The sequence below is a fragment of the Sebastes umbrosus genome, chromosome 23 (assembly GCF_015220745.1).
Source record: "Sebastes umbrosus isolate fSebUmb1 chromosome 23, fSebUmb1.pri, whole genome shotgun sequence".
Taxonomy (NCBI): Eukaryota; Metazoa; Chordata; class Actinopteri; order Perciformes; family Sebastidae; genus Sebastes; species Sebastes umbrosus.
The window spans coordinates 7,712,219-7,737,942 of NC_051291.1; the positions used below are offsets into that span (position 1 = coordinate 7,712,219).

The window sequence follows — 25,724 nt, forward strand, 5'->3', positions numbered from 1 at the left end:
GCGGTGTGAAAGAGCAAACGAGCGAACAGCAGATTGTTTCAGTTTTTCCCGATGAAGATGTCCTAACCTGCTCCGTACGTTAGTGAACAAGCTAAACAACGTGCCACAAAAAAGCGGAGTTTCGTGCACCTGCCCAACCTCCAATCTATTTTCATTGCTCAAAATTTGACAGCAACTGACAGTTAATCAATGACATCGCTCAGAGGATATCTGGAAATGTTTCCGTGCTCCATTCGCTAGAGTTCGCTTACTCGCTGTATGTTATGAAGAGGTGTGATTCCGTGTGAATGCAGCATAACGGCACGGTCACACATGCGCGAATGCAGGCGAGTGACCATCGACTACTGAGGCAATATTCACCTGAAAGTTCACCAAAGTTGAACTCCATGCTAATTTGAAGATGCACATTTGCCTCGCGACTTTGCTTGAAAAGAATGAAAGTGAATGTTTATTCCGTGCATGTGTGACCGCGCCTTAACTCTGAAACAGTGAGACGAAGAAGCACATTTTTCTCGGATTTTTGGATTGAAGATATTAATATAATCCAAAGCCATTTCAGCCTAAACAGATTTTCCAACATTTATTTTGGAGAACTTCTCCTCCAAATTTCATCCAATATTGACCAAATTTTGGACCATAGTATGTTCAATTATTCCAAAAAGATTAATTTTGGATTTGATTCTTTTAATTAGTTTTCTAAATTGTTGAAAGCCATGATTCTGCAACTAAATTTAGAAGACACGTGAGTGACTGGATGGCGTTGCTTCTTTATGTAGTCCAACAGCAGATTGATAAAAGTTAATATCCATAATAACTCAGAGGTCATGAGTTTGACTCACTCTCTGAATACAGGTGCAGATTAAAAACTTACATTTCCGTTATTAAAACGCAACAATGCAGAACTAAACCGCAGCCTTGGCCGAGGTTATGCAATGTTTTCTAGTTCCTAGTGAGATTCGTCTGGTCAGATTAGCGAGGACAGATTTGCTGGGAACTTTTATTCCAGAGCAAGCAGAGCCTTTTGATGATGAAGATGAATGCTGAGAGGCCAGTAGAGAAATCACTTCACAACACGTTTATCATTTAAATAGAACCAGTCTGAATGGAGAAAATCTTGAAACATCTCCCTAACGCTGTGATCTCGAGGCAACCAATTGTCTCCACAGTGATCTCATTCTTTCACGGATCTATAATAACGTGTCTCAGATTAATTAAAGGTGCCACTTGTAATATTTTTAAACATCAGTGTACCATTATAATCAGCAGCACCTTGAACCTTCATATAAAAAAACACCATGTACAGAATTATGTGGAGATGAAAACACGTCTTTAAAAGAAGACAGCTGTATGGTTTGTTTTGATCAAGAGATATTTCACAAAAGCAGGTAAATCGGAGGATTGCTGCATTCAAAGTGATGCTGTAATTGCATTAAAGGGGACATATCATGCTCGTTTTCAGGTTGTATTTTCATGTTGACATGCTTTAATGTTCAAAAAACACATTATTTTTCTCATACTGTCTGTCTGAATATACCTGTATTCACCTTCTGTCTGAAACGCTCCGTTTTAGTGCCTGGAGAAAAATATGGTTCACCTTTGCAAAGGTAGTTCTCAAGCTGTGGGTGGTTTATTCTAATGAGCCTGCATGTGACATAGGAAGGGGAGCCAAATCTGAACGGCTTGTTGAATCAGATGTTTTATTTTTTTGGCAAATTTTCATTTAATTTAGCATAAGAACGGACAAATTTTGATTTTTTTTTGTACAGGAAAAGTGACATTTTGCATTTTTGGCTTATAGGACAGGTTTTGTATTTATTAGGTATTAAAATTGACAGATTAGCATTACCTTGGATGAAAGTTGTCCAATTTTATATATTTTTATATATCATTTATATATTTTTTTGTCACGGAAAAGCAAAATTTAATGTTTTTTTTTGTGATGAAAATTATATAAATATTTATTTATTTATTATTATTTAATTTTTTGCAAATTTTAGTTTAATTTAGCAGTATGGCCAAATTTTATATTTTTTTCTACCTATAATTTTGTAATTACTGACACGGAATTAGTCATAATTTGTATTTTGGCCGTGAAAATAGACAGGTTTTGTATTTATTGGGCTGTACAGTAAAAACAGATTAGCATTTTCTCGCATGAAAGTTGTCCAATTTTGCATTTCTGGCATGAAAAGCGCAACATTTAGTATGTTTTGAGCAGGACATTTTGTATTTTCTGGCATGTACATATTCAAATTATGTTGTTTTGGCATTAAATTGTACCATTTTGTGCTTTTTTGCAGGAAAATTGTCAAATTTGGACATGTTTTCTGTCTTGGCAGCCCACAAAAAACTGACTGGGTTGTCTTATTTCACACTTTTCACAGATACCCAAATGTATGAGCACAAGCACTGAAAAAGTTTTTCATGATATGTCCTCTTTAAAAAAACAAAACACAAGGACCATCCAAAAAAAGCAGACATATGTACAGAAAAGGCAAGAGCACAATCAGAGGAGACATTTTTACGCTTATAAATAACCTTTCGGTTTCTAATTATGAACCTTTTCTCTCTCATATTTAGGATAAATTCCTCGAGCACAGCTGGTTTTAAATCAGTTGTCACTGACACAAAAAACACACACAATTCAACACAGTGGACACAAACTCACACACACATACACCTGGGACACACACCGATGTGAAATGTGTGCCATACATGAGCTGCTATGTCAGTGGTGGGTGGCGGTGGTGGTGGTGGGTGAGATGGCGAGGAAGGTATGGTGCACAAAGCTCGCAACCTTGTTCTGTTTCCTGACAAAAGAATCCATTTACCCTCGATCTCATCAAAGCGATGCCAACAAAGCAGGATTGCCGCTGAACATTACCAAGAAATGGCGTGACAATAGGGGGAGCATTATGTCGGCAAAACAAAAAAACAAAAAATGCTGGCCTGTCTCCATGCAGAACTGTCTATATTTATCAAACTGGCGTGATGCTTTCAGTTTCATTGACACATGCAGTATAGCGCCACTCATTCACACTCAACCTGAGTGTGTACTATTCAAGGTTGGACTGACATTCAGAGTCAGAAAAGAGAGAGAATAAAAGAGAGGAAAGCATGGAGAGAGGAAAAAGGAAGACAAGAGCGGGCATTCACGCCAGTTGCGAAGCGGCTCGGTGGAGGCAGGAAGTGGGATGGAAGCGGCGCAACGTGAAGGAGGAAGGGGGTAAGAAGGTGGTGGTGGTGGTGGAGGAAGGGGGGGGGGAGCTTTTCATATTCATGCTCTGTTGGGAGTGCGCTCCAAAAGAGACAGCAAAACCACGGCTGCTGGAGCGAGGCCGAGCCGACATAAAAGGGGAGAATGATGGAGCAGAAACAGGGAGCTTGTCAAAAGGAGGGCAGCAGCAAAAGACGAGGGCAACGAGGAGGAACACAAGGAGGAGGAGGAGGAGGAGGAGAATGAGGAGGAAAAAAAAGAGGAAACTGAAGGTGGCGATATTTAACCTGAGTCCAGACATCAACCTGCTACACCCCCCCGACCATGAGCAGAGACAAAACACCAACACATACAGGTGCAAAACAAACCCCGACCGCCGTGTCTACATGGTCTCTAGAGCTGGTGAGGTTAGGCACAAACACTCAAAGACGGAAACGTTTAAGCACACAAACACACAGACATGCACACGCACGCACACGTATACAAGTGCGTTCACGGGATGGCGTGGTTGTTGGTGGGGGGAAGTGAGAGGAGGACGCAGCAGCGCATCAACAACACAGCATGGTTTCTCTGGTTAAGATGGAGAGGTCTGAGAGGCGGAGACACACACCATGGGAATGTGCCGGAAACAACACTGACGGGGAGATCTGAACAATGGTGATGGTTTCAGTGATGGCGGTGGAGTGCCGGGGTCATGGGGGCGACAACAATGGTAACGGTGGAGAGCGGAGGACGTAGGCCGGCGTCGGACCCCCCAACCTGAGTGGCTGCGGTGTTACCTGGGCTGGTCAACGCTCCCAGGGAGGCGGCGTTGGCGGACAGGGCGTTTGCGGTGGAGGGACTGGCTGAGTTTTGGGCCGCCGCCGCCGCCGCTGCTAAAGTGGCCAGGTTCTGCAACTGCAGAGCACTCATACCTGGAGAGAGGAGCCAGAGAGGTGGGGTGTCAAACCTGGGGAGGCTGAGGCGGTGGCCGGAGCTGCCTGGCCAGACCGGACCGGGACAGTGCACCAGAGGACAGGACTGAACACGAGTTAGCTGCCTGGCGTCCGGAGGCGAACAAGAATAACAAGAGTCGTGTGTGTGTTTATGTGCCTGCAAATAATCCCTACATTGTTTTTCTGCTTTATCTTGTAGCGTATCTGTGAAGAGTCTGTAGTGTGTGAAGACAAACCACAGCAGCTGATTTTGCTAATAAGTCCCAAATGTGTTTGAATCAGTAAAAGCAGCTGTTGGTGCATTTCTCTGAGGCAGAAATCACTGATTTAGTTAAACTTTTATTTTTCTGTCGAAGGAAAGCTCAGCGGAGAAGGATCCAAAAATAAAGGAGGAAACTAACCTCCCTAGTCTAGTTATCCAGGATTTTTTTTTTGCCAATTATATCACTTGAGATTCAACTAGAGCTCCTTCTTTGCTCAGCTATAATTAAAATAACAGTCTAAATGGCCGTTCAGATCTACATATTTACAGTACTGAGTCATGATTAGAGCCTGACTGATGAGGGGCTTTTGAGGCTGATATTGGAATTTGTATTATAAAAGGTGCCTTTTCAACATCTGTCTGGGGATAACAGATGAAAATTAGCCTTTTTTTTAGGCTAACTGGCTAATTTACAGCTCTTTCTTTCCTGTTCACCAATGAACACAATCCTTGTCAAATAAATAAAATAATAAAATATAACTTTTCATTTCCTCCCTTCCAAATTCCCCTTTTGGTTGTGACAACGGTAAGATATTTTACCGTTTAACAATAAACTTTGCTCTCAAAAATAGCAAGATGAAAGTACATTTTGAACAGTAAACATGACTCTGTGGCCCTATGTGTTAAACTATGACGCTCTACTGGCTGTAGTCACGGTAGGAGTTCAGGAGGAAGTCAGGTGTCGTAGTATTAAGAGCGCTAAAGTCTGCGTAGGGAGGAGGTTGGGGTGGATGGATGGGTCTAAAAACTCAGGACTTTCACACAGGAGACTGCTGTCTTTGTGTCCCGTGTGCAACCAAAAGTCAATGCTGACTTATTTTAAGTTACGTAACGTTACTACGTCGCTTACGTAATGTAGCCTTTTTAACTACGTAACGTTACACAACGTTACTATGTCGTGTACATAATGAAGCCTACTTAACTACATAATGTTACTATGTTGCTTACATAACGTAGCGTACTTAACAATGTCATGTTGCACAACGTTACTATGTTGCATGCGTAATGTAGCCTACTTGAATACGTAACATTACGTAACATTATTACGTCGCTAACGTAATGTAGCCTACTTAACTACGTAAAGTTACGTAACATTACGACATCGTTTACGTAATGTAACAAACTTAACTACTTAAATATGACACGTAACGTCACGTACGTATTGTAGCCTACTTGACTACTTAAGTACATCACGTAATGTTACATATGTATCGTAGTCTACTTAACTATGAAACGTTACGTAACGTTACTACGTCGCTTACGTAATGTAGCCTACTTAACTAGGTAATGTTACCTAACGTCGCGTATGTATCGTAGCCTACTTAACTACGTAACAAACTTACTTATTTTTCCTAAACCTAACCAAGTAGTTTCCTGTGAAAATGGAAGTTTATTTTGAAAAGACAGTATATGCATGTAACGAGCGGAAATGACGGTTACCCAGAGTGTCATAGTTTGAAGCGTAGGGCCACTGACCAAGCGGCTATATTTAACGAGTTGGGAGTGAGAATGTGTTGAATATAACAACAAAGATGTTGTATTTTATACTTGAATTACGGAGGATAAGGTATAGATATATCTGTAATAAGCAGTCAGGCTCTAGTCATAGTGGCACATGATTGAAGCTTTAAAAATCAAACTCAAACAGTGCCCCATTCAGCCGTAGTTCGCTGCAGTTGAGGACACCTGCAGGCTGAACTCTCACAGGCATTAGCATACAGGCCTGTACTTAAGCATAATTAATGACTACAAGCCCACACCCAAATGATGGGGAAGCAAAGGCTATAAAACACCTTCTGTGAGTACAACTACACCTTTCACCTTACTCTGTGAATGTGTGTGTTTATGCAAATGTGTGTGTGTGAACATTATATGAGGCAAAACCCTCATAAAGCAAACAGAATCAGTCACCAGAGCAGTTCTTACCACAGAGACGCTTCCTCTGACTCATGAGCTTGTTAAGAGGTAGAGTTAAAGGGAGGACACTGTCAATGTGAGGTGTATGTGTCGTATATACAGTCTGGGTGTATATACAGTACCATGGGAATACGCACACACTCACACACGCACGCACACACACATACAAATAGACACACACAAACAAGACACCATGAAGAAGATCCATCTTGTTTGACGCCGTGTTGAATGGTTTTGTAACATCCAAACAGAGATATCCTTCACCCAGACAACCAAACTGAACGCAGCAGCCAATGACAACAGATGGCTGGATTCATCACTGAGATTCACACTTCTGATTGGTTCATTAAATATAAGTATATATATAAAAGAAAAGGCCAGTTTCTAAACACTCTTTTTTTCATTGTCGTGACGAGCAGCAGCAGGAAGTGTGTTAAAACAACGTGTGTGTGTTCCTGTGGTAATGAGCATGTACCCTTTAAGTGTGCATGACTTTTTTTTTTTACTCATCTGTGCTTAACTTACGAGCGCATCGAAGCCAAAACCAATCTTGTTTTTCAGAGTGATTTTCCCCAATTTTCTGTGATACATCAGCGAGCGAGAATGGATTTCTATTTCTACGCGAATAATCGTTCTTTCTGTGAAACGCACGCTCAAATCTCGACCCTAATTCAGACCGTGTATTTCTTCTTTAAAAAATGCACCACGGGAGCAAAACAGCTGGCTCGTTCTCGACACTACAGAGAGCAGCAGAAGGCTGTTTATAAGAGCTCTCCTTCATGCCTCTTTATTATGATGTACTGTACAAGACATTTTTTTATTTCTCTGCCCTTTATCCCCTCGCTGGGTTTGACCACAGAGGCTCAGATCTACCCACACAATCGATTTCAGGGTAATACCACTTCAGTATGTTTACAATGTAAACAAATACTGTAGAGCTTCATAATCTGTTTCTTTTATCTGTTCCTTCCTGTCTTGTTCCTCCTCTTTTTCTGTTTCCTTTCCTTTCCCCTCTTTCTTGCCAAGTAACGTAACCTAAACCTAAACCCTAAACCTAACCAAGTTGTTTTGTTGCCTAAACCCAAAGTTGTTTTGTTTGAACTCACAACGTTAAGGTTCACTTTCATAACGTACGGATAGGTGCTGTTTGGCCCATCTGAAGCATTAGAATGGGAGCGATAATAACCACTGATAACACCCATTCAATCGGCTGATGACATTCAAAATGACTGCCTATTTCCTCTTTCCTTTCGTCACCTGTCCTGCCTTTTGAATCACCTTTCTCTCTTTCATTTGCTCTGCTCTTTATTGTCTTCCTTTCCTGTCCTTTTCTACCATTTTCCCTGTCTTTTGTGCTTTCATTTTCTTCATTCTTCTCTCTAATCTTTTAAGTTTCTTTTCCCCTTTCTGTAATTTTTCCTTTTCTCTTTTAATTTCCTTTTTCTCCCCCCTGTTCTTTCCCCTTCTTTTTCTTCTCTTTTCCATTTCCTTTCCTTTGCTTCTGGGGCCATTTTCATCCTCTTCCTTTCCTTCCCTTTGTTTCCTTCCCCTCACTTCCTTTTTCTTCATTTAATTCCCCCCCCCTTCCTTTGTACACATCTTTCATGCCTAATTCCTCCTTATTTTGTTCTCATTATCCATTTCCTTCTTTTTGCCTCCCTGCATTTTTTGATCCGTTATCCTCTTTTCCAATTTCCCATATCTTAATAACTGCCTTTCCCTCCTTCTTTCCCTTCATTTCTTCCATGGCCTTTTTCCTTTCATTTCTTTTCCTCTTCTTCCTTTCCTCCCTTTGCCATTTCCCTCGTCTTTTCCATTTTTTTCCTCACCTCTCTTTCTTCCCGGCCTTTCCCTGACGACAAAGACGACTATACTCCTCTCTCCATGCTACCTCTTTTTCCCCCCTTTTCTCAAAGCAACTCTACCGCACAGCTCTTACTTGCATTTGTCAAAGGTTACCTCCCTCATTGAACTTACATTTCCAAGACAGTCGTAAGGAGACAAGGAGCAGGCGGGATATAAAAATAACCGGGTTAGAGGGGAATAAAGTCGAGATGGAGCCGTACAGAGAGAAAAAGAGAGACAGTCGGAGACAAATACAATCTACTCCCCACATCAGAGCCGGAGTATCCGGGCTGTGCAGATGGTACGGGAGTGTGTAGAGCGACTGTGAGCACATATGTGTGCGAGGATGCATGTGTGTGTGTGTGTGTGCGCGCTCCATGCAGCCTGTATGGCAGCGCTGGGCTGCACCAGGCTGGCGTTGGCTGCGTCTAATTGAATGCTCATTGGTGTAATTGAAGCCTCTCAGCTCTGCAGCTCCTCGTGTTAAAGACTGGGACCAGATGTCATTCAGCTGTGTCACATCTCCTGCCAATCACTAATGCTCACTCGCTCGCTCTCTCTCCCGCGCAGATGGAGGACCAACAGATCTCCAGATTCAGACACCGCCACTCGCCCTCGCTTCCAAATCCCACAGCCTATTTATCCGTGTGAGGAAATGTGTGTGTTTGGGCTTCAACAGCAGAGTGAGCAAAAAAAAAATTTAAATCAGCCACAGGGAAATTGCAAGGCGTTGTAACTCAAGAGAACACGACAGAAAAACTGGAGGATACAAGACGGGACTTTAAAAACACACTTCAGATAGTGTTATTGTGTCTTGGCAATTTCCTCATCCTGTTTTCCCCGCGTCAAACCGACTAAACAGCGTAGAATTAAGAGCTGACACCTCGCTAAGAAACTCACAGACGGAGAGAAGAAGAAGAGTGCGAAGGCTGGAGGGAGGCGTAAAGGTGAGATGAAGAAACTGTGATTGAAGAGGGTGGGAGGTGCAAGCTGCGAAAAAGAGGCTTAAAATAAATAGAGTTTAATGGAAAGAGAGAAGAAGTCAGAGATGATGAGAGCGAGTATCCACGGGTCCCCTGGAAGTCTTAAATAACCCAAATTTAAAGCCCTAAAAATTATATTTCTTAAAGACAGAGATTTTATCTTGTTCAACATTTAATAGGAGGCTTCTTGGCACGCTCAAGGCTGAGATTAATACAGAACTGGGTTAATACAATATGCATTTTTTATTGCAACAGCTTCACTTAAGAGAATTGGACTGTCCCTCACCACTTTACATTTCCTATTTCTTTGTGTCCTTTTTTCTCGTTCAACCCATTTAGAGTTTGAAATGTTTCCACGTTCGTTGCAAAATAGGCTGATTTTATTAGCTTTACGTCTTAATTTCCTTCTTTAAATTGGCTTTAAACTAGGGCTGTCAAAGTTAACGCGTAAGAGCAGGCTCGGAGTGAAGATACTGATTTCATATTAAACTAGAAAACCTAAGAAATCCATTGGTACCAACCATGTCATACTAGCTTTTCGGGAAAAATGATAAATAACGCTACGAATTTACGCTAAATTTTGGCGAGGAAAAACTGGCATGGCCATTTTCAAAGGGGTCCCTTGACCTCTGACCTCAAGATATGTGAATGTAAATGGGTTCTATGGGTACCCACGAGTCTCCTCTTTACAGACATGCCCACTTTATGATAATCACATGCCGTTATTTGAATGCAGTATAAATGTGTTATTTTCTCCTATTCAAAAAATGGTGAATCTGAATATTTCTGCATACTGGGGTCCCTAAACAGTATTGAATTACATAAATTGCATATCACTGTAAAGCTGAGACTCCTGTGGATCCAATGATCCCAACTGTTTTCCTGTGTGATGATGTTAGTCCCCATAGTAGCCATTTCATTGTAGTGAGACCATTTTTTGAAACGTGACCTCACTGTATAAAATGACCTGTGGTGACCTCTAGGATAATCACAGCCTCATGAAACTTTACAGCCACAAACTAGAGACCTAGAGCATTCAGAGGATGGGTGGTTCTCCTAGCTAGATTGACAATAAAGGGGATTCTGAGCAGTTTACACAACAGAAGTGCTCGCAATCTAATCACCGAAAAATGCAATTCTTGCAGAAATCTCCAAAATGTCAAAAGTTTTTGATACCAAAACACAGCATGGCTTTTTTTCTATGGTGTTCCTCAAGGTCTTGGTGTCTTAATGTTGCATTTTGGAGGGATAATTGATCATTTTTATCAATTCTCCAGTGGTAAAAAAAGGTTAAATTTATCACCAGATCTGTGTAACAAATGGTATCAACCCAAAAACTGCTGCAATAACTCATGAGACCTAATAGAGCATGGGGATGACCATCATATACTTCTATCATACTTAAATTTCTTATTAACGACTAGAAGAACTTGACACACAGTGCTGAGCTGCATCTCAAATTACTCTTCAGGTTCCCAGCTTTCAGATGATGTACACCACTTCGATGTGACATCTGCTGCTGACATCCCCGGTCCCCCACCTCTACCCTTCAGTTCTCGTAGCGTTAAAAATATCTATAAAAGGCTTTGACCCTGCAGATACTCTTGAAAGGAAATATGGAAGCGCAGATGACAGATCACAGAGAGAGAGCAGTAGATGGCGCCAACCTGCAGAGCAAAGATATCCACCAAAAAGCCACCCACTTTTAACCGTTTTCTCCACTCCCTTTTCTTCCCCGGTGCTATACCGTTAACCCGCCGTGGGCACAGCTCTCGTCTGGCCTCATTAAAAGATCAAGACAATTCTTAAGCTACTGTTAACAAATCTTCAGGGCAAAAGATCTCGCGAGTTCATCTGTTATGCTCTTTGGTCCTCTTTTAGAAGCCTGTGAACAATAAAAAAGAAAAACAATCGCCGTCGTGGATCGCGGTTACGGGTAAAAACTGATTCTGTGACTCACCGGCCATCTGCTGGATCCCGCTGAAGGCTCCGAGGTTACTGGAGGAGGTTGCCTGCTGGAGCAACTGATGGCAAGAAGAGAAAGAAAGAGAGAAACAAAGTGAGCAGTGTGGATACAGAAGGCTTAATACAACGCTACGCTGAGAAGCTACACTCGTGATTTGGCAATGTGGTTTTTGCCTCAGTGCTCGAGGAGTAAATGAGCTGCTAATATAGTTTGATCTCTCCTCTAAGCAAACACTGTTTGTATTCCGCCATGATTCTTCCAGACAAGTTGAGCATGAAAGCTCCAATCCAGCCGACTAATTAGATTCAGAAACAAAAGTGGAATACTGATGCTGTCAAAAACTCATCCTTCAAAGACTTGAATTAACAGCAAATTAACATCTTGTTACTATTGTTTGAGTGTTTTTTTTTTCTTCCCCTCCAGAATAGAGCTTTCAAAAGAGTGAAAAACAGGATTGAAGGAGAAGCAGAAAAAATCTGGGGGGCTCAATTCACAAAACACTTTTTTATCTCTCCCCAAAAATAAATCAATAACAAGTAAAGGTGGGAGCTCTGGTTTACCTCGTAATTGCACTTAGAGTCAAACAAATTGAGATGTGTGTTTTAGGGGAGTTTGAGAGTCAAGAGTAAGTATGAAGCTCTGAAAAGGACTGCAGAGAGACAGGGAGAGAATGAGGTTTCTGAACTTTAAAACAAAAAACCCTACAAATCCCCCCAATCAAACAAATGAAGCGATGAAGGTCTGGGACACGGTGCAGCCGAGCCTCCACTGCAGGATCCCTCAAATTGGGGATCAGTGGACTCCCAGGGGGTCCCACATTGTCCCCAGATGCGTCTTTTCTTTGTTTAATCCCACAAAAGTCCTGAGATTTTACCACAATTAGTGAATATACTGGAACAATTACAAAAAATAAGCCTCGCTTTCAACTATTTTTTCCATTTGTTTTATCTCCAAATTTCCACGAGCTAAGAAAAACAGCCCTGTTTTTAGCTTTGCGACACTTTTTTCAGTTAATCTAAAGGGTTTTAATGGTTTATTTAGTTTAAAAGTAGGAGAACTTTGTCAACCAATACAAAAAAGTAGGGCTGTCAATCGATTAAAATATTTAATCGCGATTAATCACATGATTGTCCAGGATTCAAGGGAGATTTGTCAAGTATTTAATACTCTTATCAACATGGGAGTGGGCAAATATGCTGCTTTATATACAAATATTGTACAGAAACCCTCACAGGTACTGTATTTTGCCCAAAATTGAATGTAATTATCATAAAGTGTGCATGTCTGTAAAGGTGAGACTCGTGGGTACCCGTAGAACCCATTTTCATTCACATATCTTGAGGTCAGAGGTCAAGGGACCCCTTTGAAAATGGCCATGCCAGTTTTTCCTCGCCAAAATTTAACGTACTTTTGTAGCGTTATTTAGTGATCTTCCCGACAAGCTAGTATGACATTGGTACCAATGGATTCCTTAGGTTTTCTAGTTTTATATGATGCTAGTATCTTCACTCTAGCTTCAAAACTACAACCTAAAAATCGCAAGTTGCATTAATGCATTAAAGGAATTAGCGGCGTCATTGTCACGTTAACTTTGACAGCCCTAATACTACTAAATGGTTTTGCTAAGTATATATTTGGAGTAAACACTGATTGGACAGGATTTTGACAACAGAGACTGGAGTTCACATCCATCATGTTGTTAGGTTTAGGCCACAAAACCACTCTGGCTACGGTTAGGGAAAGATTGTAGGTTTGGGTAAATAATCACCGTTGAAGACCACAATCTTTCCCAAACTTTAACCTACTGCTTTGAGTTGCCTATAAATAATAATAAGTACGTTGATGATGCTTTAGATGACAGGAGAATATATTTCAGGTTAAAATCAACGGAAAAATGCTGTCAGGACACATTTGCAAATAAGCTCCGTCTGAACTTTTTACAACTTTGGAGTTATTTTAAATGAAAAATACTTCTTTCAAAACATATTTTTGTAACACTTCAAGAACTTTTCTAGTAGCCAGAGTTAGGTGAGGTGTGATCTTGACATAAGAAGCCAAAAAAACGGATTATCACTTGAAATCCCGATAAAAAAATATTCCTAAATGTGTCCTTGCGTTGAGAATTTGATAGAGAATTTTCCGTTGGTCTAAATAAGAGTGAAATACAGGAAAAAGAAGCTATGTCTGTGTATATGTTTTCTGGTTGTTGAGATATTGAACATGTATTATTGGCTTCTGGCGGCCTCAAACTGTTCAGAGACCTCATTTCCTCCCAGCTACAGTCCCAAGAGGAGGATGGAAGAGAGGAGTAACAGAACAAGAGGAAGGAGGGCAGTGAGTGTTTGGAGGTTTTCAGGGTTTTGATTGGGGCACTGACTGCGGCGGCGTTGGCCATGGGGCTGTAGTAAGGGGTGACGGAGGAGGAGGTGATGGTGGGCGACGCGGCGGCTCTCCTTACAGCCAGATACTGCGGAGTGAGGCCCCCCAGGCCCGTCAGGCTCCCCCAGGTGGTCGCACTGTTGAGCTGCTGCATCTGCTGCGCCAGCTGCTGCTGCAGACGCCGCTGCTCCTTGTCCTTCTGCGTGTCGGCGAACTTCACCACGATGGGAGACGAGCAGCCCTGCACGGGAGGAAGAGGAGGAGGAGGAGAGGAGAGAAGAGAGGAGAAGAGAGAGGAGAGGAAAAAGAATGAAGAGAGGAGAAGGATAAAAGAGGAGACAAGAGAGGGCAGGGTAGGAAGGAGGGAGAGGAGAAAGGAGAGGAGACAAGAAGAAAAGAGGGGAGAGGACAGAGAAGGACAAAGGAAGAGAAGAGCAGAGGAGAAAAGAAGAAGACAAAACAGAAAAGGAAGGGTAGAGGAGGAGAAAGCAGAAGATACAAGATAGGAGAGAAGAAATGAGGAGGGGGGGACAGAAAAGGAAAATAAAGAAAGGAGAGGAGCAAAGATGAAAAGAGAGAGGGAGAGAAGAGATGAGCAGAGGAGAAACAAGAGGAGATAAAACAGGAGAGAAGAGGAAGATAATGGGAAGAGGAGAAGAAAAAGAAAGAAGAAGAGGGGAGACGGATAAAAGAGGAGACAAGAGAGAGGACAGGGGAGGAAAGGAGAGAAGAGAAAAGGAGACATGAGGGGTAAAAGAAAGAAGAGAGCAGATGAAAGATGAGAGGAAGGGGACAAGATGGAGGAGAGGACAAAAGAGGACACAAGAGAGGAGAGGAGAAAGGAGGGATGTGAAAAGAGGAAAAGGGAGAAAGAAGATAAGATGGAGGAAAAAGAGGAGAGGAGAAGAGAAAGGAGAGATGAGAGTAGAAGAAAGAAGATGAGAGGTGAGAAAGGAGAGAAGAGGAAGAAGAAAGCAGAAGTTGAGGATGAAAAGTGAGGAGAGACAAAGCGGAAAAAGGAGGAGAAGAAGAGACAAAAGATAATTAGTGAAGGAGGTCTTTATACGATGATATCAGGTAGAAAACACACCTGAACATAAACATGATTAATAAACTGTATATAAATATATAATAATAACGGCAGGAGAATTAAAGTTTTTATGATCACGGGGACGAGGACACAAACACACCGGGAGGACTCACTAAAGTTTATATTAAACTTTACATCAGCAACGAAAAAAAACACTATTCTCAATTAAAAACTGAGACACACACACACACACACACACACACACACACACACACACACACACACACAGAATCAGAGTCACACAGGAAACTTGAGTCTAAAGCCGGTGGGCTTTCTTCTTTTCCCCACAAGGGCTCAGTTATCTCTGAGTCCAGAACGGTTTCACCAGAAACAGATTTCCTGAGTTCTCCAACTATTTCATCAGCTCATATGAACAGACACTTGATGTGTGTATGTGTGTGTGTTAACGTGTGTGTTAGTGTGTGTAAAAAGACAGAGAGATGGGTTGTGATGACCAGAGAGAGAGAGATGTTGGGAGGGCACGAGGGAGATTTGGAGATTTGGACAATCAGAAGTGAATCTAATTGTCCGAGTTTCTCTCCCCTCGGAGCAACCCGACGATTGTCACACACGCGGAGAGAGAGAGAGCGGAAAAAAACACTGATGAAAGTTGCAGCGACGGCTGAAACACGGCGAAGCTGAAACGTCAAGTCATAATCTATCACACCACACCATTGCTCACACACTGCAATCAAAGCCTAACTGGGGGCAAATCCGTCGGAAACAAAGGCAATCTGCCACGGGAGAATAAAAAGCTTTTCATTGAAACATTTAGTTTGAGGCACGATCCGCAACTCGGCAGGGGGGGGTGGGGGGGATTCGGCTACTCTGCAGATAACGCAGCGGCACGCAGTCAGAGCTCAGATATGTGACATGAGTGGAACTGGGTGTCTCTGCAGGTATGTGTATGATGTAAAGAGTCTCTAACTGAACTTTTAGCATTAAATCAATGCAGTCATACAACTTCAAACACCTTTCCAGAACTTATAGTGATGAGCACAAACTTTGTTAATAATAATGATTACACAGCTTTGTTGAATTCTTGATTCTGATTGGTCAATAACGGTGTTTAACGGTCTGTTATTTCTTTATAACAGACCGTTGCTTTGTATAAAAGACCGTTACTATGTATAACAGACCGTTGCTATGTATAACAGACCGTTGCTATATATAAAAGACCGTTACTATGTATAACAGACCGTTGCTATGTATAACAGACCGTTGCTATATATAAAAGACCGTTACTATGTATAACAGACCGTTGCTATGTATAACAGACCGTTGCTATGTATAACAGACCGTTACTATGTATAACAGACTGTTGCTATGTATAACAGACCGTTATCATGTATAACAGACCGTTGCTATGTATAACAGACTGTTGCTATGTATAACAGACCGCTACTATGTATAACAGACCGTTACTATGTATAACAGACCGTTACTATGCATAACAGACTGATACCTTGTATAACAGACCGTTACTATGTATAACAGACCGTTACTATGTATAACAGACCGTTACTATGTCTAAATGTTGACAAGCAGTAACTTGATGTTTTACAGTATACCTGTCTGCTTGTATGTGTGTGACCAGACAACCCCTCCTCTGTGGGCCGAGGCTCGACTTTATCAGCTGAATGAGCATGTCTCCTGTCTGACGGCGGCTCTCGGCCATATTTACGGCGTCTCTCCCTCTCCACCACTCATTTTCCCTCTTTATTCTGACCGCCGACAGATAAAGCAGAGGAGACGACGGGAGAATTGCATTCGGAGGGAGGGTGTCAGTCTGGGGCCTCGCCGCCGCAGCCGATTCCCCATGAGACAGGAGCTCCCTATACCTCTCTGCTAAATATCTCATTACTCCAGCTGACACCCAGCGAGCGGGGGGAAACGCGGCCCAGAATGAGAGTCCTGCCCTGGGAGAGGGGCCGAGGGCCAGGGGCCTCTACGCTGGCTGCCTGCCGCCTCTCCCTGATGGCGGGGCTGCACTTTAAAGTTTTACAGCCGATTGGCCGGCTGGTCAACTTTGCCCTTCGGTGATGAAAACACGCAGAGGGAAAGTGGCAGCTTATGCCATCTGTTGAGAAACAAATCATCATTGATTTTACCGTTGGGGCATTTTTTAATAATTCATCATAGATTAGTAACAGCTTGAACTTTCATATATCAAACACTGTGTGACTACAGTGCTAATCAGCCATGAGCGGGGTGAAACAGCATCGCTGTTCAGGGAAAACCATGTATTTGCAAATTATGTGATTAAAAAAAAATAATCATGAAATAAAACCCTATTTTTTAGACTGTTTATGTCATTATGTTTCTGCATTTCTGCAAACCACGAATACGTTGAATGTGGACGGTTTTGCATTCGCTCAGAGCAAGTGACGTAGTATATCGAGCGACGGTTACTGAAAGTTACGTGGTATAATAATGAGTATAACAAGCGAGAAAGTCCACTAAGGGTTAGCGGGAGGGTTGGTGGTCGGGTCAAACAAACATCGCCGTTTGTGTCCCGTGTGAAAAACAAAATTAAACATCGACTTTATGCTTGTTGCGTAACTATGTAACGTTACATAAGAAAGTCAGCTAAGAGTAGTTTTTATTTACTTATGCAAGTTACGTTGTTACGGTTGTGTTGTTACGGTTGTGTTGTGACGTTGCGTTGGGACGTTGCGACGTTGCGTTGCGACGTTGCGTTGCGACGTTGCGTTGCGACGTTGCGTTGCGACGTTGCGTTGCGACGTTGCATAGTGACGTTGCGTTGTGACGTTGCATTGTTACATTGTTGCGTTACTTTGTTGCGTTACATTGTTGCGTTACTTTGTTGCGTTACATTGTTGCGTTACTTTGTGCATTACTTTGTTGCGTTACTTTGTTGCGTTACATTGTTGCGTTACTTTGTTGCGTTACTTTGTTGCGTTACTTTGTTGCGTTACTTTGTTGCGTTTTCGAGATAGAGGTGGATGGGTAAGTGAAAAACACCGGACTTCGTAACTTAATTTACGCCACTTTCGTAGTTATTTTAACCCAAACCACGAACAAAGTTCTTTCCTGTCAAGACAGAAGTTTATTCTTAAAAGACTGAATGCATGTAATGAGCAGAAATTGACACGTGTTGCTGGACGTTCGTAAGAAAATGCACAAAAAATTAGGAATAACGTTTCATAAGCTATCATACGAGCCGTTGTATGAAGACACGTTGCAGGTAGTATTATAACTTTAATAGGCAAGAGAAAAAGAATTTGAGACTAATCTCCTATGCATGCTTAAAAATCCATTTTAATAGCTTAAACAAGGACTGTGTTTTCTGAGTTCCTGAAAAGTTTTATTTTTTGATAACTCTTTATGCAAAAAACAGGATATTGAGACTTTCTAAAATAAACTATTAGAGTTATTCCCTAAAGCAGGGAAAGCAGTAAGCATCCTGACTTTCGCCACACTTGAAGCTTTTTTTAGTCCGTTTCAGAATATTTACGAGCCAGTAATGATGTTTATAGGTATTTGTTGCTGATGGGCGTCTGTGAAAACGCTGCCGCTGGGTGCAATTACACCTCATGTTGCGTGTTGCTAAATTTTGTAAACCATCTGATTTGTTTTGAATTGGTCACTTTTGAACACAAACAGCAGGGGGCAACATGATGACTCTACCTCTCTACGGGCACCAAAATAACTCATGAGTCCCCTAATACACGGAATTTATTAAAAAAAAGGGCAACTAATGCAATCCAAAATACTCAGTAGTCATAAAAAGTTGTAACTGTTTTGTCTTAAATGCTCTCTGGGTTCAGATATTTAGAAAATAACATGTCATTAAGTCAGTGTTGGCGGTGGAGCATCGATTTATTGTTGGTACTATTTCAGGAAGAGACATTTTTCAGCTGCACACTGTCTCCCATGTTGCACAACTTTCACATCTTAAGAAAATAAAGCGCTCCGAGTCTCACAGGAACCGTTCTCCCCGGGAGACGTTTCTACAGGGAAAACACTGCTTTCTGAAATGCTATTTTTGTCGTTTCCTACAACTTTTGACAAATCTTCTACACAAAAACGCCATACTTGGATACATATCTTTATAGCATATATCAATAAGCTTCAAAGGCACTGAAATATGGATGTCAGTGACTACGTTTCTATGCACACTAATATTCCACTATTAATCAGAATATGACAAAATGTGTGATGTGCTGATATTATTCAGGTTTTAGGAGCATTCTTTGGACATGGAAATTTGGAAATACATGTCTCAATTGGGGTTTTTATGGCAGTTTGCGACACACGGTTGACCCGGGCTCACTCCCAACTCGTCAAATACAGCCTATTGGGCAGTGACTCTCGGCATCGGAAACCAACGCATGGAGTCATAGCGACAGTATGTGACGATCCGGGCTTTCAACTAACTCCTATGTAAACCCACCCGCTGCGTTATTCGATGGTCGAAGCAAGTGACGTAGTATTATTTCCTGTGAATATTGCATCAGTGATGAGTTTTCCTGTTATTTTCAGGAACTTTTAATAAAATTCTTTGTATTATTATTCATAATATTAAATTATTCATACTCAATAGGCTTCTTTTTTTCTTCACCGTGATGCTTGGCGATTGTTCTATCAACTCTTTGGTTGTTTTACATGCACGCTTTTCTAATCTTTAAGTTTATATGTTGAATAATAATCCACATTTTTAAATAAATATAAATGCTCAGGTAGGTAACCAGTGCTTTATCACATTGATTGTCCCTCATAAATCTGTCTTTTACACCTGTGATTGACGGATGGGTCAGTGTAGGCTGACAACATGACAACCTGTAGTCTCAAATTGATACTGCGAAACGTAGCAATAAGCACCTGGCACATTTATGATGTCCATATATATAATTAGAGCACACGTGGATAACTTTTCAGTCCGCTTTGACCTCATCTCACTGCCCACACGCTAAAAAAGTCAAACTTTTGTCTGTGACAGAAGTTACAGACTTGTGATCGACTTAACCAGGAAGTTCACTCGGCTAATAAACCCGACCGCGCTCCCTGAAGCCAACTGTGTGAGACAGCCGTGAAGAGAGCATTACACATCACTTCCCCATCTCTCCCAAAATGCTTCGCCGCGCACACGCGAACTGAACTTATAAGCTCCGGTCCGTTTACCTTGAAAATCAATCTCTCATAGCTTTCAAGAGAGTTTAGTGCTCTGAACCTTCTCCATCTCATTTATTTACCGCTCACAGAGCCTTTAAATGTCAAACCTATGTGATCTAAAGCGACTAAAAAGGGAAGCGGGAGGCTCTGTTAACTACAGTCGGACTTCTTTGTGAACACTTATTGTCCCCGAAACATACAAAAAGCTTGCACACTGAGTCAGACGCGAGCGTCAAAAGCATCTCAAAGTGATCAATTATATACTTGGAACAACTACCCAGTCCGGCTGTATTTAAATCTAAACTTTTAACCGTCTTCTTTTGTCTCCACATTTAAATTTAATTTAGTTTCAATTTGTTGTGACTTTCAAAAATAATAACAGGTTTCCTCAACTGTTTTTCTTCTTTGTCTTATTTTAATAATCGTATGCAAATTGTTCAGCATTTTGAATTTGCTACTGTGTATTTAATGTACTGCATAAGCAAATTGCTTTGCCTTAATAGTTGAGCCCTGCAGTATAAACTACTGAAAATGATTAATGTTAACTCAGAAATACAAAGCTCACCTCATTTAAAACCAACACATTCTCACTCGTCAAATACAGACGCTTGGTCAGTGGCGCTGTGCTTCAAACTATGACGCTCTAGGTACCTCTAGCGTTAGTTTTGGGACGTATCAGGGACGGCGTGTCAGTTTCCGCTCGTTACATGCGTAGTGTCTTTTCAAAATAAACTTCCAACGTAGGTTTAGTTCATTTTTAGGTTCAGGAAACAAAACTACTTGGTTAGTTTTAGGAAATAGATCGTGGTTTGGGTTAAAATAAGTATGTTTGGTACGTAAATGAAGCAAGTTACGGAACAAAACTACGGCAAAATAACTCAACGTTGACTTTTGGTTTCACGTGAGACATGAAAAGCGGTCTACTGGGTGAAAGTCCGTAATTGTTTGACCCATCCAACCTCCACATCTACCCTATGCGGACTCTCTCACTCTTTATACTACTACTACTACTACTGATAATAATAATAATATTAATAATAATGAATTTAATTTATATAGCACACTTTAAAATACATCAAAATCTCAAGTTGCTTCACACAAGGGTAAAACAATCATAATACAGTATAGTACTGGCGCTTAGGGGAACCTTGTGCGGTGGTAATGAGGGTAGACAAAATAATAGAAATACCTGTCAGTATAACAAATCAACTTATATCCTTCATGAGTGGAGCATTTATTACAGGACTGTTTAGCTGAGTGTTACCTGAGTGTATATATCAGTATATGAGTCCTTTCTGAGACCATTCATGACAGAAAAACAACTGCCTTGGTGTGCAGAGATTTTAAGTGAGACTGACTGACGTACGGGATCATCCAGCTTTACATGGTGTCTCCTACAACATCAGCCCTGATTAATCTAATCTAATATTTTCTTTCCTCTCGTCACTACCGTTGACAGATGTGTTTGTTCGCCATTTAAACAGACACCGCTCCGTTGTCTCTCATGCTCTACTTAAGCTCTCGTCTGCATGCGCTTGAACGCTCGTGCGTCGACGTGCGAGGGGGTAAATGTGTGAGTGGGTCTCTAGTGTCATGTGGGGTAAAAAAACAGAAAGGTGGGAACAGAAAGGAGTGTTGATGGAGCGCTGTACGGAGGGAGCTGAGCGCTAAATGAGTATTTATAAAAGGGAAGGGAATAATGTAAAGCACAAATGCAACAACACTTCTCTCCTTGTGTGTCTTTAGAGGTTCGACAGTGATTTACCTGTCTCGCTCATATCCACTTTCATTACGGCCTGACATTCAGCGAGTGTGTACCTGAATGTCACGGCGTAATGAGAATGGATATGACAGTGACAGGGCCATCAGCGAATGGCGAGCCCGGGCCGCCTCTCTCTTTTTTTTTTCTTCTTCCTGACATGTACGCACGATCTCGCTCTATCTAAGACAGTGGGGTGCAATAGAGCCAAGACAATAACCAAACTCTATTTACCAGACCTCATTCCCTCATACGGACCCAAAGTAATTACTTTTAAATTGCAAAACTGAGGAACATTAACAAACGGTTGCGGCAATTTGGGTCCGCCTGGGGCTAGACAGCTTGTTTTCAAATGGAAATGAAGGTATTTCTTGCTATTGTCCACTGCAATATCGTGTTATGGTTTGAGGCTTTTTTTCTGATAAAAGCGAAAGGACAGTGGCGGTGTTTACCAGACGACTGCTCAGAGTGAGGATAATTCTAGCTTAATGCTGACGCCGTCGCTGAAAGACAGACACGCCGCTGCTGCTCGGCCACATAAATCAACACAGAGTCAGACGCTTAACAACATAAACATAAAATCCCCACCGACACACACACCGTACGCAAACAGACTCATGCGTTTTCCCCATGGCAGGGTCACAGCACATCAATAGCAGCCATGATTATCATGATCAGCTCTAATGAGGGGGCCACGGGGGTGAACGCCACTCGTCTCTTTTCTTCACCACGGCCTGTTATTACCACTCTTTGTCTCTCTCTCTCTCTGACTCACACACTCGTCTTACACCGTGTAATTCTCTCCCAATCACGGCCATGTCATCCTGCCCTGTCACCGGCCTGACAATGTTGACAAAGGCGCCCCCAAAACCGGGGGAAGCACAAAGGAGCTGCGGCCCCGGGTCCCCATTATGGCACCGCCGGGGTCGCCGTGCAGCTGATGAGGTCTGTAACACCACCTGCACATTGTGGCTGTTGGGTCGAAGGTGATGCTTTTTTTCGTCACAGTTTTGAGCCGCTGCCAAAGTTTGTTCTAGTTGGGAAATATGTGACCAAAAACATAACAGAGAGAGAAGCCCTTTCAGAAACTGTCGTCTTTAGCATAGCTGGCTTCTGCTTAAGCAATTTATGGGCCTAAAACTAAGGCCCTTCTTGTATGCACTTTTAAGAAATTTAAGAGAATCTGACCTGATATTTGGGAGTTTTGTTTTGCTTTTTTATTTATTGGAAATGTTAAATCTGAAAAGGTGTCCCACAGGGCTCAATCCTTGGGCCTCGTCTGTTCACTCTTTATGTAGATGATATTGCTTTTTCTGTAGTTGGGTGTAATATACATTTTTTTGTTAGTTAATATTGTTTAATTCGTATTTGATGACATGCTGGAGGAAAATTATTTTGCAAAAAGCCCATGGTGTTGAAGTTACAACCTCTAATATCTCCGTTTCGTTCTCTTTGGTAAATACAAAAAAAGAAAAACTGACATTACAGGTGATTTCAAGTTTATAGCTCTAGATTGAAATATTAAAGGGGAACCAAAAAAAATATTATTCTGGAGACTTAATAACATGATGGAAAACATACTGCAATCTGTACCATAGACTGTATATTATATAAGAAGTGACATTGGTTTGTGAAGTGCCGTTTCGAAGCCTCGAGTTTGGCATTCTGGCTGTGGCCATCTTGGTTTTTTGCAACCAGAAGTGAAACAAGAGGGCGGAGCTAAGTACTACCAAACACTGAAAAAAATGTTTTAGGCGTCCAAAATGTTACAATTAACTGTCCAGACCGGACAACGCCGTGGTAGCCACCTGTAAATCACAAGGTAGCCCCGCCCTAAAGCATCCCCTGCTTTATGGTCTATTTGACTCTAAATGGGACCATAATTTACTAAATGAACATCATGCTGTATTGAAGAAGACTTGAAACTAGCGATTGAGGCCATAAACTCATGTTTACAATGTTTACTGAGGTAATAAATCAAGTGAGAAGTAGCCTCATTTTCTCATAGACTTCTATACAATCGGACTTCTTTTTGCAACCAGAGGAGTCGCCCCCTGCTGGCTGTTAGAAAGAATGCAAGTTTAAGGCACTTCAGCATTGGCTTCACTTCTCAGACTGCTCTTTACAATGAAAAGCAAGACATTTAGTGCTGCGGGAGCCTTTACATTAATGTGACAGCATTCAGACTCGAGCCAAGCTGCACATTGCCAGCACATTAACAGAGTGAAGTGTTTGAAGAGACAGAAAGAGAAAGAGAGAGTTGAAGGAAGGGCAAGAGTACAGTACCTCCATAGTCTGAGACTGGTGCATGGCTTTGATTGCATTCTGTGCCATAGCTCTGGTGGAAAACGTGACAAACGCACATCCTGTAGGGAGGGGAGGAGAGGGGAGGGATGGAGGGACAGTGGAAAGGAGGGGGGCAGAAGGGCAGGAGGAGGAGGAGGAGGAAGAGGAGGAGGAGGTGGGAAGACAAGAAAGAACAAAAACAAGACAAAAGGGTTGGACACGTCGTTGTTATAAAAAAAAACAGAGATTGATACAGAGAACAGCTCACAGGCAGACAACGGTGTTGTCAGTCGCTGTGGAAACAACAGCCGAAAAACGAGCACAGTGTCATGACAACCACATCCCCCCCCCCCCCCCCCCCCCCCCGTCCCGACCCCGTCCCACCATCCACAGGACATCTGACACAATCACCAGCGGGGCTTTGGATTGGCTGTCGACGCCGTCCCCGCCTCCCTCCTCCTCCTCCTCCTCTTCCTGTCACTGTTTTCTCCTCTCGCTCCTACACACTGACAGAATTAGTCATACCTGAATTCAAAACGCTCGCGACAATTCAACAATGTAAATCAAATTTGAATGAATTTGAATTAATTTGCGGCCGTATTGTGCGTCTGATTGGGCTCTCTCTTTGTGAAACAGGAAAGAGATGCGGCGGCGGCGGCGGCGAGCGAACGGGACAAAATATCTGCAGGGGCTTCGAGAAGACGGGGATCAGATAGGAAATTAATTCAATCCACAGAGAGACGAGGAAAGACGAGAGGAGGTGTGGTCGACCTCCTCCGTGACTGACACTGATTTTAGCCAATCAAGATGGGCCGCAGCCAGAGGGGGTTCGTTATTGGCTGTTTGCGGGCAGGGGGGCTGATGGGAGGTTGTGTTTGTCTGGCTGGTTAGGGAGTGATTAGAGGAGATAATGTGAGAAGTGCTTCAACAACCCCCCGGACTAATAATATGCTAACAAACTCACCAAGCCATGTTAGCGCAGCCAGGCCTGAACTGATTATACACATGCTCACACACACACACACACACACACGCACACACACACACATGTTCAGGTTGGGCTGGCTGACTCGTGGTTTGGCAATAGAGGGAAAAACTAATAGGCTGGGTCATCAGATAGACTCTCCCTGGCTGTGTGGATGGGATGAAAGGGCAGAGAGGGGAAAAGAGAGGAGAGGATGGATAATGCAACGGAGAGAGAGACAGATGTGTGGAGGAAATAGATGCGATCATTGTCCTCTTCCACCTCTATCAAAAGCCGGCTGTTGCCGTGATAGAACGAGGCTGAGAGTGACGGATGGTCAGCTACATCCGCTGCACACATTTCATACAGAGGCTTTTCCCTCGGAACAGAGAGATGTGTCTTTGTGGCATCGCTACGATAATAATCATGGTCTTTTGTAGCAAAAATCTTTTCCGATAACCTCCCTGTGTGCAGCGATGTGCCAGATGCAAGACAGATGTGCTTCTTTAGAGTGAATTAAGTGCCCTCTGTGGCCTCTTACGGCTGCACGAATAAGGGATGTGCACGATCGGTCGACTAGTCGAAACGTTGCTGCCCTCGCTAGTCTGTTAAACTTATTATTAGGGCTGTGTTCATGTAAAGTCGTTTTAACGCCACTAAGATCTTTAACGCATTAATGCAACTTGTGATTTTTTGGTTGCAGCGGGCATCATATGAAACTAGAAAACCTAATGAGTCCATTGGTACCAACCATGTCATTCTAGCTTGTCGCAAAATTTTAGCGGGGAAAAACTGGCATGGTCATTGGCTCACAATGTTATGTAGTGTTTTCTTAATTTTAGACTAGTCAACTAGTCTAAGTTTAGTCGAACATCCCTAGAATAAATAATGACTGTTATCTGTCAGAAGCAAGCACGACATTATTTTAGCGCCTCAAAACCTGAGTAGAATGGTTGCATGGTGAAAGCCACCAACGTTGGTTCCC

General features: G+C 42.2%; 1 protein-coding gene across 30 annotated transcripts in view; it reads right to left on the reverse strand.

The window, feature by feature from the left end:
- The window catches only part of celf2 (cugbp, Elav-like family member 2), a 227,166-nt gene that overhangs the window by 17,551 nt on the left and 183,891 nt on the right, over nt 1-25,724 (reverse strand). For 12 of the 30 annotated variants that reach the window (XM_037760415.1, XM_037760414.1, XM_037760388.1 and 9 more), the window contains 4 exons: nt 23,776-23,855; nt 13,503-13,745; nt 11,120-11,183; nt 3,997-4,131 (listed from right to left, as the gene is read on the reverse strand). In XM_037760415.1, coding sequence (XP_037616343.1) covers nt 3,997-4,131; nt 11,120-11,183; nt 13,503-13,745; nt 23,776-23,855 — 522 coding nt within the window. The remainder of the gene's footprint in view (nt 1-3,996; nt 4,132-11,119; nt 11,184-13,502; nt 13,746-23,775; nt 23,856-25,724) is intronic. The other 18 variants (XM_037760399.1, XM_037760400.1, XM_037760402.1 and 15 more) reach the window with 3 other exon arrangements.